The sequence below is a fragment of the Salvelinus fontinalis genome, chromosome 39 (assembly GCF_029448725.1).
Source record: "Salvelinus fontinalis isolate EN_2023a chromosome 39, ASM2944872v1, whole genome shotgun sequence".
Classification (NCBI taxonomy): domain Eukaryota; kingdom Metazoa; phylum Chordata; class Actinopteri; order Salmoniformes; family Salmonidae; genus Salvelinus; species Salvelinus fontinalis.
This window is the reverse complement of record NC_074703.1, coordinates 23,990,813-24,008,309: the sequence shown is the minus strand read 5'-3', so window position 1 is coordinate 24,008,309 and position 17,497 is coordinate 23,990,813. Positions and strand designations below refer to the sequence as shown.

General features: G+C 44.6%; 1 protein-coding gene across 3 annotated transcripts in view; it reads left to right on the top strand.

Annotated features, from left to right (window-relative positions):
* The window catches only part of dgki (diacylglycerol kinase, iota), a 46,920-nt gene extending 35,929 nt beyond the window's left edge, over positions 1 to 10,991 (top strand). For 2 of the 3 annotated variants that reach the window (XM_055905003.1, XM_055905001.1), the window contains exons 21-33: positions 1,783 to 1,895; positions 3,037 to 3,099; positions 3,515 to 3,615; positions 4,258 to 4,337; positions 4,469 to 4,513; positions 4,608 to 4,677; positions 6,358 to 6,517; positions 6,658 to 6,683; positions 6,835 to 6,872; positions 7,015 to 7,135; positions 7,239 to 7,275; positions 7,439 to 7,538; positions 7,828 to 10,991. In XM_055905003.1, the coding sequence (XP_055760978.1) occupies positions 1,783 to 1,895; positions 3,037 to 3,099; positions 3,515 to 3,615; positions 4,258 to 4,337; positions 4,469 to 4,513; positions 4,608 to 4,677; positions 6,358 to 6,517; positions 6,658 to 6,683; positions 6,835 to 6,872; positions 7,015 to 7,135; positions 7,239 to 7,275; positions 7,439 to 7,538; positions 7,828 to 7,944 (1,071 nt within the window). In that variant the 3' untranslated portion in view covers positions 7,945 to 10,991. The remainder of the gene's footprint in view (positions 1 to 1,782; positions 1,896 to 3,036; positions 3,100 to 3,514; positions 3,616 to 4,257; positions 4,338 to 4,468; positions 4,514 to 4,607; positions 4,678 to 6,357; positions 6,518 to 6,657; positions 6,684 to 6,834; positions 6,873 to 7,014; positions 7,136 to 7,238; positions 7,276 to 7,438; positions 7,539 to 7,827) is intronic. The other variant, XM_055905004.1, reaches the window with a different exon arrangement.
* The last annotated feature ends 6,506 nt before the right edge of the window (positions 10,992 to 17,497 follow it).

The window sequence follows — 17,497 nt, the reverse complement described above, 5'->3', positions numbered from 1 at the left end:
GTGATGTTTCGGGTTTGAGTAATGACTAGAAAATCAGTTTAAGTTACTTTACTAGATATATTAGATGTAGTAACTACAACGCGTTTCCTCAAAGGTTTTGAGTAATGACAGCACATCGGGGTTTATAGTGCATGCTACACATATACACTCACTGGCCAGTTCATTATGTACACCCCCCCGTTCACCAAAATGGATCGCTCCTACAGACAGTACTGTAAGTCAAGTGGCTGTGGCTTACTATATAAAGCAGGCAGACAGGCATCGAGGCATTCAGTTACTGTTCAGTTATTGAGTGTTAGAATGAGCAGAACCAGTAAACATAGCGACTTTGAGCACGGCGTGATCGTCGGTGTCAGGCTCGCGGGCCCAGTATCCCAGAATCGTCCGCCCTCCTGGGCTTTTCAAGCACAACAGTGTCTCGGGTTTACCAAGAATGGTGCGACAAATACAACCATCCCATCAGCAGCAGTCCTGATGGCGAAAACAGCTCGTTGATGAGAGAGGTCGAAGGAGAATGGTAAGAATCGTGCAAGCTAACAGGTAGCCTGCAAGCAGACAAATAACAGCGCAGAACTTGTGTGTACGGAACCGCATCTCAGAACACACAACGCGTCAATCCTTGTCATGGATGGGCTATTGCAGCAGACGACCACACCGGGTTCCACTCCTATCAGCTAAAAACAAGAAGAAGCGGCTCCAGTGGGAACGCGATCACTAACACTGGATAATTGAGGAATGGAAAAACATTGCCTGGAACATGACAGAGAGTTCAGTTTTCTTGAGTGGCCTGGTCAGTCCCCAGACCTCAACCCTATAGAGCATCTATGGGATGAGATGGAATGAGCTGTTCACAGCATGAATGTACTGCCGTCCAATCTGCAGCAGCTGCGTGATGCCATCGCATCAGCATAGACCAACATCCATTTGGAAGATTTCCGACACGTTGTAGAATGCCCCAAAGAATTCAGGCTGTTCTGGGGGCAAAGGGGGGTCCAACCCGGTACTAGATGGGTGTACCTAATAAACTGTCACGTGAGTGTATAACACAGACCCACACTATTCAGGGATACAACACAGCCCCATTCTACAGAGATATAACACAGCCCCATGCTACAGAGATATAACACAGCCCCATGCTACAGAGATATAACACAGACCCATGTTACAGAGATATAACGCAGACCCATGTTACAGAGATATAACACAGGCCCATGTTACAGAGATATAACACAGCCCCATGGTACAGAGATATAACACAGGCCCGTGCTACAGAGATATAACACAGCCCCATGCTACAGAGATATAACACAGCCCCATGCTACAGAGATATAACACAGCCCCATGGTACAGAGATATAACACAGGCCCGTGCTACAGAGATATAACACAGCCCCATGCTACAGAGATATAACACAGCCCCATGCTACAGAGATATAACACAGCCCCATGCTACAGAGATATAACACAGCCCCATGCTACAGAGACATAACACATCCCCATGATACAGAGATATAACGCAGACCCATGTTACAGAGATATAACACAGGCCCATGTTACAGAGATATAACACAGCCCCATGTTACAGAGATATAACACAGCCCCATGGTACAGAGATATAACACAGGCCCGTGCTACAGAGATATAACACAGGCCATACAACCGTCAGTCAGACTGTATTTTATATGCAGTTTGTGTGTGTGTGTGTGTGTGTGTGTGTGTGTGTGTGTGTGTGTGTGTGTGTGTGTGTGTGTGTCTGGGTACGCTTGCACGTGCATGTGTGTAGGTGGATGGAGAGCCGTGTCGCTTGGCCCCCTCAACCCTCCGCATCTCCCTACGCAACCAGGCCAACATGGTACAGAAGAGCAAGAGACGCACCTCAGTACCCCTGCTCAATGAGTGAGACACACACACACACACACACACACACACACACACACACACACACACACACACACACACACACACACACACACACACACACACACACACACACACACACACACACACACACACACACACACACACACACACACACACACACACACACACACACACACACACACTCCAAGGATATAGGCCAATATAGCACTAGGGAGCAAGACCCCACTGCCCTCACTCAACGAGGGAATCACACACACACTCTCTAAAGAGAATGGCTGGAGTGTTGCAGGTAGGTTGGCGGTTAAGACCAGTAACCGAGCGGTCGCTGGTTTCGAATCCCCGAGCCGACTCAGTGAATCACACACACGTCCGCTATCCTTCTTCCTGTGGAACAGAAGGGTGAAGACCTCCGAGTCCTGCCCGAGTGAGTGAGTCACCTCGCTCCCAAGGCTACAGAATGGACACTATCAATGGGTTTAAGTGTCCGTTTACACCGATTACGAGAAAGATAACCAGTGGTAGGTTTTATGCCGTGGCTGCATTCTGTTGGAAAGAAGCGTACACCAAGGAAAACAGGTCAAACTAGGCGCTACCTTAGTGTAACATCTCTTAAGGTGTAAACCCACTGCTGCTTTACACACACACACACACACACACACACACACACACACACACACACACACACACACACACACACACACACACACACACACACACACACACACACAGTTCCGTTTCTTGGTCTTATTCAGGGCTTTGTCTCATTATATTCCCTTCACACTGTTAGTTTCTCCTCTAACCATCTGTTCCGCTTACCACCACCTGTTAAATTGTCCCAACAGCACTAATGCCTGTGTGTGTATCCAGCTTCCGTTGTGTGTGTGTTGCTCTTTACTCAGTGTGGTTCTACTCAGCTATGCTGTGCCTGGTTGTTGCCTTAGTGTTCTGCAATAATACTCTAGTCTGACATGGGCTTCCTCCATGTCTTCATCCTCGACTGTCTTTTTCATATTTTCTTTCTTCCCTCTCTCCTCACCTTCATGTCTACTCCTCTGTCCCTCTCTCTTTCCTTGATATTTACCCGACTCCCCTCTGGGCCTGTGTCCCCCCCTTCGGCACTCACCCTGCCCGGTTGTGTGTCTGTACGCCTTTGCAGCATTCAGAAGGTGTGTGCCGCGGACCTGCGCCGCCTCTCTGCTCCCCCTGACTCCTTCTCTGTGTAAGTACTTCCACCCTGCACGTGTGTTTCAGAGACTGTCTGAGAGAGAGAAAGACGGAGAGAAGAGCGCCAAGTTATTTGTTTGTGCCTGTGTCGACTGCCGCGTGCAGCAGGTGGGTCTAACATCTAAAGTATGTGGCTGCCGCTGCATGCTGAACCCGTTCTGACCTGTCGGCGTGCTGTCTCCTAGCGTCTGTCTCTGTGGGAGTCCCCCCTGTCCTGCTCTGTGCTCTGTGCTGTTGTGGCTACAGTACATGTAGCACAGTGTACTCTATCCTGGCATTGCTAGATCGCAATCAATGAAAAAAGAACAATACACACATCCTATTTGTTTCCGGTACTGAACAGAAGAAAAATGAAATGAAGCCAAATGTGATGTTGATTGAGACGTTTCCGCGTGCGTGTGCTCCTCCAGCCCCCATGCTGTCCCCGAGCGTCTGCGCCTCAGAGTCAACCGCATCAGTCTGCAGGACTACGACAGACTACAGTTCGACAGGGAACGACTCCGAGACATCTGTGAGTGTGTGTGTGTGTGTCTTTGCTGAAGTGTCCATCAAATCAAATCACATTTTATTGGTCACTTCCACGTGTTCAGCAGATGTTATTGCGGGTGTAGCGAAATGCTTGTGTTTCTAGCTCCAACATTGCAGTAATATCTAACAAGTAATATCGAACGATTTCACAACAGTACACACGATACACACACATCTAAATAAAGGAATGGAATTAAGAATAGATAAATATATGGATGTCAGAGTGGCATAGACTAAGATACAGTAGAATAGAATACAGTATATACATATGAGATGAGTAATGCATAGACTAAGATACAGTAGAATAGAATACAGTACAGACATATGAGATGAGTAATGCAAAATGTGTAAACATTATTCAAGTGACTAGTGTTCCATTATTAAAATGGCCAGTGATTTCAAGTCTATGTATAGGCAGCAGCCTCTAGTCCCCATGTGTGTGTCCTGCAGCCAGAAAATACATTAATAAAGTGTGTGTGTGTGTGTGTGTGTGTGTGTGTGTGTGTGTGTGTGTGTGTGTGTGTGTGTGTGTGTGTGTGTGTGTGTGTGTGTGTGTGTGTGTGTGTGTGTGTGTGTGTGTGTGTGTGTGTGTGTATGCGTGTGTATGCGTGCGTGTGTGTTGCAGCGATCGCTGTGGGGATTGTGGTGGTGAGAGGCGACTGTGACCTGGAGACCTGCAGACTCTACATAGACAGGCTACAGGAGGTGAGAACACACACAGACACGTGACACACTTGCACACACACACATGTGCACACACACTCACGCCAATATGATTTGGCTATGGTGATTGTTCTATTTTCTGAAACACTCCTGGGGTTTCCTGTTTCTAACAGGATCTTCATCAGGCTCCATCTGCTGGCCACCGAGTGCATTACCAGGTTCCCGTCTGTCTTTCGTTCAGTCTATTATGTCTGACTATGCTATCGGTGAGTCGTTATTGAACTGCCCATCCCTTCCCTCCCCTTTCTGTAGGATGAGTGTCGAGGTCTACCGCGACCTGGCTCCGCCCACAGACTCTCCCCCAACTGGAGCTTCCTGGACTGTGAGTGACATCACTCAGGGACATCACTCACCTAGGGTCAGAACGGGGTCAAAACACTTTAGCCTACTTGTAAACTCAGCAAAAAAAGAAACGTCCCTTTTTCAGGACCCTGTCATTCAAACATAATTCGTAAAAATCTTCATTGTAAAGGCTTCATTGTACACTGTTTCCCATGCTTGTTCAATGAACCATAAACAATTAATGAACATGAACCTGTGGAACGGTCGTTAAGACACTAACAGCTTACAGACGGTAGGCAACTAAGGTCATAGTTATGAAAACTTAGGACACTAAAGAGGCCTTTCTACTGACTCTGAAAAACACCAAAAGAAAGATGCCCAGGGTCCTTGCTCATCTGCGTGAATGTGCCTTAGGCATGCTGCAAGGAGGCATGAGGACTGTAGATGTGGCCAGGGCAATACATTGCAATGTCCGTACTGTGAGACGCCTAAGACAGCTCTACAGGGAGACAGGACGGACAGCTGATTGTCCTCGCAGTGGCAGACCACGTGTAACAACACCTGCACAGGATCGGTACATCCAAACATGACACCTGAGGGACAGGTACAGGATGGCAACAACAACTGCCCGAGTTACACCAGGAACACACAATCCCTCCATCAGTGCTCCGACTGTCCACAACAGGCTGAGAGAGGCTGGACTGAGGGCTTGTAGGCTTGTTGTAAGGCAGGTCCTCACCCGACATCATCGGCAACAACATCGCCTATGGGCACAAACTCACCATCGCTGGACCAGACAGGACTGGCAAAAAGTGTTCTTCTCTCACGAGTCGCGGTTTTGTCTCACCAGGGGTGATGGTCGGATTCGCATTTATCGACGAAGGAATGAGTGTTACACCGAGGCGTGTACTCTAGAGCGGGATCGATTTGGAGGTGGAGGGTCCTTCATGGTCTGGGGCGGTGTGTCACAGCATCATCGGACTGAGCTTGTTGTCATTGCAGGCAATCTCAACGCTGTGCGTTACAGGGAAGACAGCCTCCTCCCTCATGTGGTACCCTTCCTGCAGGCTCATCCTGACATGAGCCTCCAGCATGACAATGCCACCAGCCATACTGCTCGTTCTGTGTCTGATTACCTGCAAGACAGGGATTTCAGTGTTCTGCCATGGCCAGCGAAGAGCTTGGATCTCAATCCCATTGAGCACGTCTGGGACCTGTTGGATTGGAGGGTGAGGGCAAGGGACATTCCCCCCAGAAATGTCTGGGAATTTGCAGGTGCCTCGGTGTAAGAATGGGGTAACATCTCACAGATGCACAGCAGTACTTAATGCAGCTGGTGGCCACACCAGATACTGACTGTTACTTTTGATTTTGACCCCTCCCCCCCTTTGTTCAGGGACACATTATTCCATTTCTGTTAGTCACATGTCTGTGAAACGTGTTCAGTTTATGTCTCAGTCGTTGAATCTTATGTTCATACACATATTTACACATGTTAAGTTAGCTGAAATTAAACGCAGTTGACAGTCAGAGGACGTTTCTTTTTTTTGCTGAGTTCATATAGGTATCCGTTGTTCCTGATGTAAAGTGGGACTCTGAAGTCTCTACCTAAGGTTTGGTAACACGGCATAACTGTGTGACTGTAAGACATCGACTGTGTGACAGTAAACGGTTCCCTCCTTTCACATCATCTCTCTAAACCAAGTCTCCTTTCCCCCAGCTACGTCTGCAGACCGTTTCTACCGTATAGACAAGGCCCAGGAGCACCTGCACTATGTGACAGAAATCTGCCAGGAAGAGGTGTTTATCCTGGACCACGATGGACTAGCGGGGGGACCGGCCACAGGCATGCCTGACCTGGTGGTGGAGCCTAACTCTGGGTGAGAGACAGAGAAAGAGCGAGAGAGACACACACACACAGACCCGCAAATGCTCACACGCACACACACACACACACAGCTGTAACGTTATTTCATGTAGAGAGTCGCAGTCCTATCATCTATTTGTTTCTCTGGTACAGGAGCCCTCTGACGTCTGAGGAACAAGGTGAGATGTTTTGCGTCTTTTGAAAGAAGAACAGTTGTACAACCCATGTTGTTCATCTATAAAAACCTTACAGTGGGAATGATTCCTGTTAACTCACTTGTAACCCTATAACATTGTCTAACTGATAGTGGTGTGTGTGTGTGTTCTTCAGCAATGCTGACGGCTGCCTCCTCTGGGGACCTGACTACGGTTAGAGACCTCGACCTTCTCCCTTGCAACCGTCTGACTGTCTTACTAGAACTAGCTCAAAGCCATTCCTGACGTAATATGCACTACTGATGTCGACACATACGTTTCTCTCATAGCTGTGTTCTTCCTGTCTCTCTTTCAGTTGTCGGGCAGCTTCTTTCGCGGGACCAGCCTCCTGGTGAGGGATTTTACTGGTTGTAGTGCACTACACCTGGCCTCTCAGCACGGACACACTGAAGTGGTCCGCTTCATACTGGAGCACGGTGAGTGTGTGTCTCTGTGTGTGTGGGTGTGTGTGTGTGTGTGTTGCTTCTTATTGCCTCCTTCAAATGAGCTTGTTTGCTCTGTTTGTTTGTTTTCTTTTAGGGTCAAAGGTGCTCCTGGATTTAACCAACAGAGAAACGTAAGTCACCCACTGCCTTATGCCTTTGTTGTCTACCTGAGGGTCTAACATTGAAGAATGTCTTATTTCTGTGCTTGAAGTAACTTTTCTATACCTCAAACTGATCAGGCAGCCTGCAGCTTGCGTGAAGTGCGTGCTCGTGTGTGTGTGTGTGTGTTTTCAGAGGAGACACTGCCTTGCACAAAGCGGCCTCTCAGAAGCATCACGCCGTGTGTCGTCTTCTCATGGACTCCGGAGCTTCCCTCATCAAGACCAACTTCAAGGTTAGAACCTCACACACGCACCTACTCATACTGCACCACACACACAATACACACACACACAGACAGTACACACACAGACAGGACACACACAGTACACACACAGTACACACGAAGTACACACACAGACAGAACACACACAGCACACACACACACACACACACAGTACACACCGCACAAACACACACAGACACACACTTGCACACACAAAGGCAAGCTCACACATAAGAGTGAGTTTGTTTAATGGAGTGGAAGTAACCACAGACGTGTGTGGCTGTGTATGTGTTCACAGGGCAAGACACCAGTGGAGCAAGCTCGTAACGCGGGGGACCAAGAGCTGGCCTCCTACCTGACCAGCAAACAGCTCCCTACCACTGTCTCCCACGAAGATCTGGAGACTGCTGTATGAGAGAGAGAGAGAGAGAGAGAGAGAGAGAGAGAGAGAGAGAGAGAGAGAGAGAGGGAGAGGGAGAGGGAGAGGGAGAGGGAGAGAGAGAGAGAGAGAGAGAGAGAGAGAGAGAGAGGAAATAGACTACATGCAGAGAGAGGGGAAGACAGGGAGAAGAGGATGAGAGAAGGAGGAGAGAGGTTAGCCCCCTTCACCTCCATAGATTGACTGAGGGATGGACAGACAGCTGGACAGACAGGAGCGGCCTGGCGCGCTTTAGACTCCATCATCAGCATGACTCTGTCCTATTCGGCACAGGAAAATGTTTCATCGAAATCATTATTTATTATTGGTTTTATTTATTTATTCATTAATTTATTGATTGATTGTAAACGTATGGGAGTGTTGGGGTATGGAGTTGCCTGTTGTTCACTGAATGCCAGGGTATGGGCTAGATTAGGGTTCAGGGGGTTCGGGGTCAGGGATCAGAGGTGAGGGTTCACCGACACACAGACCCTCTCTCAGTGCGGCCCTGCAGCCTTATATACTGTACCAACGCGGTTCAACCACGGTTAAACCGCGTATTCAATTTACGTATTTTCCCAGAAGGCCTTTGTGAATCATTCAGACGTGTGCCAAAGACACACAGCACTCTGAGGCAGGGACATCACCCAGCGACCTCCATAGTACTACCACCGCTACACTTGGATACCACTACTGCTATCCCAACAACACTGCTAGGCTTGTAGACACCCAAATCTAAGCCCCCACAACCCCTGGAGGCCAGTGTGGGAACAGATGACAGACAGCTAGGCAGACAACGAAAAGAGAGACGGACAGATTCTCCATGCAGCCCTGGGTATCCATTACACACCCAACCTAGAGCTTGACCAGAGCAGCATGTACACACCTACAGACTGTGTGTGTGTCTGTGTGTCTGTGTCTGTGTCTGTGTGGTGTGCTTGAGAGAGAATAGTTCAAATCAAATCTGAGCCATATTCAATGCAATATGAATGAATGACGTTTGTGCATTTCTCTATTCATGTTTACATTACATTAATGTTTTAACAGTCCCTTATGGCACCAAGGAGTGTTGAATGTGCAATTTCTTACCGTGCTGGTGTGTGTGTGTGTGTTTCTGTTATTGTGAAGTGGGGTGGGTGGGGTGGGTTTGGTTGACGTTATATGGTTAAAACACTAAAACTACTGTTATGTATTGTAAAAACAGTGGTGTTAAGATGACCGTTCTGAAAACCAAGACCGATGGACTTTAGTACTTGACCCTGTTTTATTTATTCAGCGTCTCTCCGTGGTCGAACATGACCTGGGAAATTGAAATGTTTTTATGTTGTTCTCCCTCCATCCCCTGCTACCCTGCCTGGTCGTGTTGAGAGAGAAAAAACATAGAGATAGATAGAGGAATCGAAATGAATATGACCCGTTTTAGCATGGAAATTGCCATTACCTTTTCGACCATTTTATTTTTTTCAACTGGGTGGGGATTCCTATGGGTTGGGAGAGATCAGCCAATGATCAGAACATTGTCTTCTACTTCTTCAAATTGGGTTGCCTATGGTTTGTAAATGGCTTTAAGATATATTACCGCCATCTAGTGGCCACAATCAATAAGTGACACACAAGCTTTGGTTCAGGATTCTAGAACTGCAGGTGGTGCTAAATCACCAATACAAGCTTTTTGCTTTTTTTCTAATACAAATTGAGAAGAAAATTGACTACTCTAACATGGAGATGCCCGCGCAGTCACATATGCCAATATGGCACAGATACAAAGATGAGTCCTCTGTCTATCTCTGTGAGACAAACATCTGTTATTTATGATTATTATGAATAGATTGGATATGATTTTGTATTATTTTGTGTTCTTTATGATTCAACATTGTTGTGCATGCCATTTTTCTTACCTCCTTGGAAGTTGCTACCACATAATAATGGCATCACAAACTGGCATTATTATTATTATGTTATTATAATTGTTAAGATTTGAATGGTTTTATACCTAAGTAATATGGGTAAGGTTTGAAATGTTTAATGGTTCTACATTTGATTTTGTATTTTTCAGACCATGGGATTACTTGAACGTTGTTGTTTATTTTGTATTCTCTAAAAGTCGTATAGTGCTGCCTCTGACAACATTTCCTGTGTTTTGATTGGTCATTGACGTGATGTCACGGTGAGGTCACAGTGACGAGGGCCTGTGAGGAGAGTCTCTTTAAGCCTCCCAACCGCCATAGTGTCTGTGAAGACGAATTTGAACACTGGCGTGGTTGAATATCAAGGCTGCCTGCCCCTAACCCTAGGGAATACCCTGGGGAATACCCTTAGAGAATAGAATAGGTGGAGAACGTAGTGGGAATGCTGTATATTCAGTCTACTGAGAGACTTTATCAGTAGTCAGTCAGTCTCCGCAGTGTGCCTGTTAGATAACCTGTAATTATAATGATTCAGACTTGTGTCTATGTCAAATACTGGAGGTGTGCTTTGCTTGTCTGGTACAATGGAACCAATAGAATAGTAGCAAAAGTGCAAACTTCACCCGACCTGCATGCTAGTCAAGCTAAATGAAGTGCACCTCAAGTATTTAACGTATTGGACCTAGGACTGACCTTTACCCTCTTATAACCCAGTAATACCCAGTGCTACAGGGCATTGATAAGGCCCGTACAGACATGGAGGACAGTAGCCGCTGATCATACTGGGGACTACTACTTCTAGATTTCTTTGGCTTCTTTTGAGTTCACACTGATTTCTCTCAATCCCCATTTTGTCCACAGGGATTGGTTAGTGCCATGTTGAGTCATTCCATGTGACAAGAACTTTCTGAAATAATCTGACCTCAAACCAAAAACACTCTTCTCCCACAGATATCTTCCAACAGGACTTAAACGGTGTTCATCCAAATTCACTGTTGTTCACGGTTAAATGTCCTGCAAATTGATTTGGGAAATAAATTGACAATTGAGAGGCATAGAAAGGATCCTGGGTTGTACAGTTGTAACATCTGAATAATCGTATCATTTTAGAAGAAGATTAAAGTTTTCATTGAAACATCTCGCCGCAGTGTCATAGTTTTGTTCGTTTTAATCAACTGTTTATAAGGTTTTCAAAAAGACACTTCATATAATGAATTAAACTGCCTTTATTTGTATGGCATGTTCAATGGAAACAAAGTTTCAAAACTCTGACGCGTTTGGGCTGCATGGCCTTTCGTCGGGGAGTAGCGAAGATATGATAATACAATGTCCTCTTTTGAACAGCTTTTTCCAATCACGCCTGATATGAAGAGGGAGGGGTTACCGAATTCATTGGACAACATCTATTAACTTCTTATGGCTGCAGGGGCAGTATTGAGTAGCTTGGATGAAAGGTGCACAGAGGTGCCCAGAGTAAACGGCCTGCTCCTCAGTCATGGTTGCTAATATTTGCATAGTATTATTGGTATTGGATAGAAAACACTCTGAAGTTTCTAAAACTGTTTGAATTATGCCTGTGAGTATAACAGAACTCATATGGCAGGCAAAAACCTGAGAAAAAATCCAAACGGGAAGTGGGAATTCTGAGGCTGGTCGATTTTCAACCAAGATCCTATTGAAATCACAGCGAGAAATGGATGAGTTTGCACTTCCTACGGCTTCCAGTCTGTAGAACCTTGTCTGATGCCGCTACTGTGAAGGGGGGCCGAATGAGAGGTCTGCCATGACCTGACCATCCGCGTTCACACGAGAGGGAGCTCTGTTCCATCGCTCATCTGAAGTCAATGTAATTCTCCGGTTGGAACGTTATTCAAGATATATGTTAAAAACATTCTAAAGATTGATTCACTACATCGTTTGACATGTTTCTACTGACTGTTACGGAACGTTTGGACATTTCGTCAGCTTTTAGTGAATGCGCTTCCTGACGTTGAATTTGTTTACCAAACACGCTAACAAAAATAGCTATTTGGACATAAATGATGGACATTACCGAACAAAACAAACATTTCTTGTGGAAGTGGGAGTCCTGGGAGTGCATTCCGACGAAGATCAGCAAAGGTAAGTGAAGATTTATAATGCTTTTTATGAGTTTTGTTGACTGCACAATTTGGTGGGTAACTGTATGGCTTGCTTTTGTGGCTGAACGCTGTTCTCAGATTATTGAATATTGTGCTTTGCCGTAAAGCTTTTTGAAATCTGACACAGCGGTTGCATTAAGAACAAGTGTATCTTTAATTCTATGTAAAACATGTATCTTTCATCAAAGTTTATGATGAGCATTTCTGTTATTTGATATGGCTCTCTGCAATTTCTCAGAATATTTTGGAGGCATTTCTGAACATGGCGCCAATGTAAACTGAGGTTTTTGGATATAAATATGAACTTAATCGAACAAGACATATATCTATTGTGTAACATGAAGTCCTATGAGTGTCACCTGATGAAGATCATCAAAGTTTAGTGATTAATTTTATCTCTATTTGTGCTTTTTGTGACTCCTCTCTTTGGCTGGAAAAATGGCTGAATTTTTCTGTGAGTTGGTGGTGACCTAACATAATTGTTTGTGGTGCTTTCGCTGAAAAGCCTATTTGAAATCAGACACTTTGGTGGGATTAACATCAAGCTTACCTTTAAAATGGTATAAGATAAATGTATGTTTGAGGAATTTTAATTATGAGATTTCTGTTGTTTGAATTTGGCGCCCTGCACTTTCACTGGCTGTTGTCATATCGATCCCGTTAACGGGATTGCAGCCATAAGAAGTTTAAGCAATACTATAGACATTAAAAAGTGAAATTATGTAGATAGGTTATCAAAAATGCAAATCAAGGCTAGAAGCATGAAAAGCCCTAGGAAGGTAGTTCTAACCTTGAATATGACTGGGAAAAGTGTTAAGATTAGGAGAGCCATCTATTTTATAGTACACTAGAACACAGAAAAGATGGACCACAATAGTCTAGACATAGCTGAGGGCAATAGAGCAATATGTCCACTAGATGACAGCAAAGGTTTATTGTGTTTGTGCAATCCTGCCACCTACTGGATTGGAGCGGAATGGGAGTAAAAACAGAATCCAGCAGTCATACTCAAATGTACCACTAGATGGCATGATAACTATAGATATCATGTCCATCCCCTTTACAGTAATGCATATTCTATATTCTGCATATGCATATTCATGCATATTCTATATTCATCTATGGGGATGTCGAGTCTATGTGTAACATGTATAAGTTATTTGAATGAATGATAGATTCTTCCGAACACTCAAAGGATGGAGAGAGTATGTGCAGGTCTTGAGTGATTTGATAATTACTGTCCCTCCAAGGGTTGTAGTACGATGGAGGTAAGGTAGGTCCCTGTGTGCAGTACCTGACCTCTATACAGAGTTGCACTGTGATTGATGACAAATGGGAGCTTACAGGTACAAACAGCCCCTGGAGACAAAGGAGAGAAAAGGTGAGGATGACACTTCAGTAATAGCAGACAAATAGCTGAATTACTCTAGTTGAAATAAGGCATTAAGCAGTAGTGATGACAACATGTACTTTTATGCATTACATTGGTGTGTGTGTGTGTGTGTGTGTGTGTGTGTGTGTGTGTGTGTGTGTGTGTGTGTGTGTGTGTGTGTGTGTGTGTGTGTGTGTGTGTGTACTCTGTCAAAGGTGCCACTTTGTTTTATTTAGAGTGACATTCTTGCACTGGCTCTATGCACACTCACTGGGTTATACACACACACTCACACTTACTACAATGACACTCCAACACACACACACACACACACACACACACACACACACACACACACACACACACACACACACACACACACACACACACACACACAAAACACACAAAACACACACACATAGACACCCTTTCACACTCTTCACACACGCTGCGGCTACTCGTGTTTATTATCTATCCTGATTCCCTAGTCACCTTTACCCCTACCTACATGCACATATTACCTCAATTACCTCGACTACCTCGTACCCCTGCACATTGACTCGGTACCGGGTCTCCTTGTATATAGCCCCTCGTTATTGTTATTTCACTGTGTTACTGTTTCTTTTCGTTTTTTTATTTGCTACATTTTCTTCCTTTTTAACCCTGCATTGTTGGTTAAGGGCTTGTGAGGAAGCATTTCACAGTAAAGTCTACACCTGTTGTATTTGGCGGATTTGTGAAAAATAACATTTGGTTTGATTTGATCTACTCTACTGTTGAACTCTTACACGATTTAAAGGGGCTTTTAACACTAGGGGGGGGCCTTGATCCGATATTCAAATCACACTCATCCAAAATGCACCTGCAATTGAAAATTCCCAGGGATCTGAATTTGATTCATCATTTATTGAAGCAGTGAACTGTGCTGAATATTGTGCTGTGTGCTGCGCTTTAGAGACATTTAATGGAGTTGGGGCCCGCATAGCAAGCCAAAGAGCATTAAATACATGAACCAAGGCAGGTAGCATAGTGGTCAAGAGCGGTGGGCCAGTAACTGAAAGGTTGCTGGTTTGAATCCCCATGCTGATTAAGAGAAAAATCTGTTAATGAGCAAAGTGCTTAACTCTAATCGCTCTGGATGAGAGCGTCTGCTGAATGACCAAAATAGAACGGCACAAATCAGGGGGGGGTCATTGAATTCATTTTCTTGACAGGTGTGTACATTTATAAACTTGTGAAGCTCCAGGGATGTTTTGACCATTTTACTGTAGAATGATTGATTATAATTTTAATAATACAGCTTTATTTCTTTGTTCCAACAGCTTTAGCCACATCGAAGTTGCACTTGATAGCTGCTACTCTCTCTTGCTCTCAATTCCTATCTCTTGCTCTCAATTCCTACATTCCCCTGTCCCCAGTCCCCGATGTCTGTCTTCTCTTACCTGGTCAGCCCCTGTGTGTGATCACCTGCTGGTAAGGTAGTGTGGAGGGCCAGGACAGAACAGTGGGCTTAGTGTGCCAGTCAAGGTATCAGTGTGCCAGTCACGTCCTCCTGTCAACGAATGCCAGCCTCACCAACCTCCCACCTCCATGCCACATGAATACAGATGATGACAGTGGGTGGGACGGACAGCGAGAGTAAAAAAGGTCTGAATATTCATTAAATATGCAAACGCTACTGTGTTTAATAATTCCCATCACAGGGTCTGGAGCGATATACTGGGATGTGGGGGAGAGGGTTGGAGGGTTGGGTCGTGTTTTACCGTTTGGATCAATGGAATATTTCCTATCAGAATCATAGAAGAGGTGGATGTTTCAAAGCATCCGATTGGTTGTTGTCACACTTGGGTCGTACTGGACCCCTCTGTTCTGTTCTACCTTTTGTGTATTACACATACGCAAAAGCTCCGACTTTACGGTAGACAGAAGGGATGATATGGCCTCTAAATCGTCTGCTTCACTTTCAGATAGGCTACATACGGCAGGCACGAGACATATCATGAAAGCTCTTTAAAGTAATGGTTCATTCAGTGTGTTCACCGTAACGCCACGATTTAAATAGGGAGACAAAACGGATGAGATGGTTGATTAGTAGTGGCATTTCGTAACAGTAGAGTAGACTAACAACCCATTCCTTACATTGCCTTTACAATGACCTATCCACACGCCATCGCTCTTCAATACATTGTCCACAGGCAGAGAGACTTCACTCTCGATTCATCAACCTTTCCGTGTGTGCTGCCCGAGTGGAGAGAGAGAGAGAGAGGGAGGTGGAAGGGAGAGAGAAAGAGAGACAGAGAAAGAACAAAAGAGAGAGAAAGGGAGTGAGAGAGATTAAAGGAGGTGTCTCCTCTCATGCGTTGGTATTCACAGGCCTACGCATCCCTGCAGATGCCTAACAGGGATTTTAATTGATCAAAAGAAAGAGGGGGAGGGAAGAGGGAGAGAGACCTAGGCACCCATCTCTGCTCCACCCTTTCATCTCCTCACTTTAAACTCCATCAGACTCACCCGGGGCCACAAAGTGCCTTCAGAGAGTATTCATACCCCTTGACTTATTCCACGTTTTGTTGTGCTACAGCCCGAATTTAAAATTGATTAAACTGTTTTTTTCCTGACCCATCTACACACAATACCCCATAAGAACAATGTGAAAACATGTTTTCTACATTTTTGTAAATGTATTGAAAATGAAATTCAGATATATCTCATTTACATAGGTATTCACACCCCTAAGTCAATGCATGTTAGAGTAGCTTTTGGCAGCGATTACAGCTGTGAGTTTTTCTGGGTAAGTCTCTAAGAGCTTTCCACACCTGGATTGTACAACATTTACACATTATTATTTTTTACGTGCTCAAAGTGGTTGCTGATCATTGCTAGACAGCCATTTTCAAGTTTTGCCATAGATTTTCAAGCCAATTTAAGCATAAGCAAAACTATAACTAGCTAACTCAGAAACATTCTGAGTCGATCATGTCGTCTTGGTGAGCAACTCCAGTGTATATTTGGCCTTGTGTTTTAGGTTATTGTCCTGTTGAAGGGTGAATCTGTTTCCCGGCGTCTGTTGGAAAGCAGACTGAACCACGTTTTCCTCTAGGATTTTACCTGTGCTTAGTTCTATTCCATTTATTTTTATCCCCTCAAAAACTTGCTAGTCCTTGCCGATAACAAGCATACCCATAACATGATGCAGCCACCACCATGCTTGAAAATATGAAGAGTGGTTCTCAGTGATGTGTTGTGTTGGATTTGCCCCAAACATAACGCTTTGAATTCAGGACATAAAGTGAATTTCTTTGCCAAATATTTTACAGTTTAACTTTTTGCAGTGCCTTATTGCAAACAGGATGTCTGTTTAGGAATATTTATATTCTGTACAGGTTTCCTTCTTTTCACTCTGTCATTTAGGTTAGTATTGAGGAGTAACTACAATGTTGTTGATCCATCCTCAGTTTTCTCCTATCACAGCCATGAGACTCTGTGACTGGTTTAAAGTCACCATTGGCCTCATGGTGAAATCCCTGAGTGGTTTCCTTCATCTCTGGCAACTGAGTTAGGAAGGATGCCTGTATCTTTGTAGTGACTGGGTGTATTGATACACCATCAAAAGTATAATTAATAACTTCACCATGCTCAAAGGGATATTTAATGTCAGCTTCTTTTTTTCACCCATCTACCAATAGGTGCCCTTCTTTGCGAGGCATTGGAAAACCTCCCTGGTCTTTGTGGGTGAATCTGTGCTTGAAATTCACTGCTCGACTGAGGGACCTTACAGATAATTGTATGTGTGGGGTACAGAGATGAGGTAGTCATTCAAACATCATGTTAAACACTATTATTGCACACAGAGTGAGTCCATGCAACATATTATGTGAGCTGTTAAGCAAACGTTTACTCCTGAACTTATTTGGGCTTTGTCACGATCGTCTTCTTTAGAGAGAGTGGACCAAGGCGCAGCGTGTGAAAAATACATCTTCTTTATTCAGAAGAGAGAGAAAACACAAAACAAACACTATACATAAACTGAAATAAAACAACAACAAAACGACCGTGAAGCTACAAACGTTAGTGCAACGACAAGCAACAAACGTTCAACATAGACCCACAAACACATGATGCCCATGGCT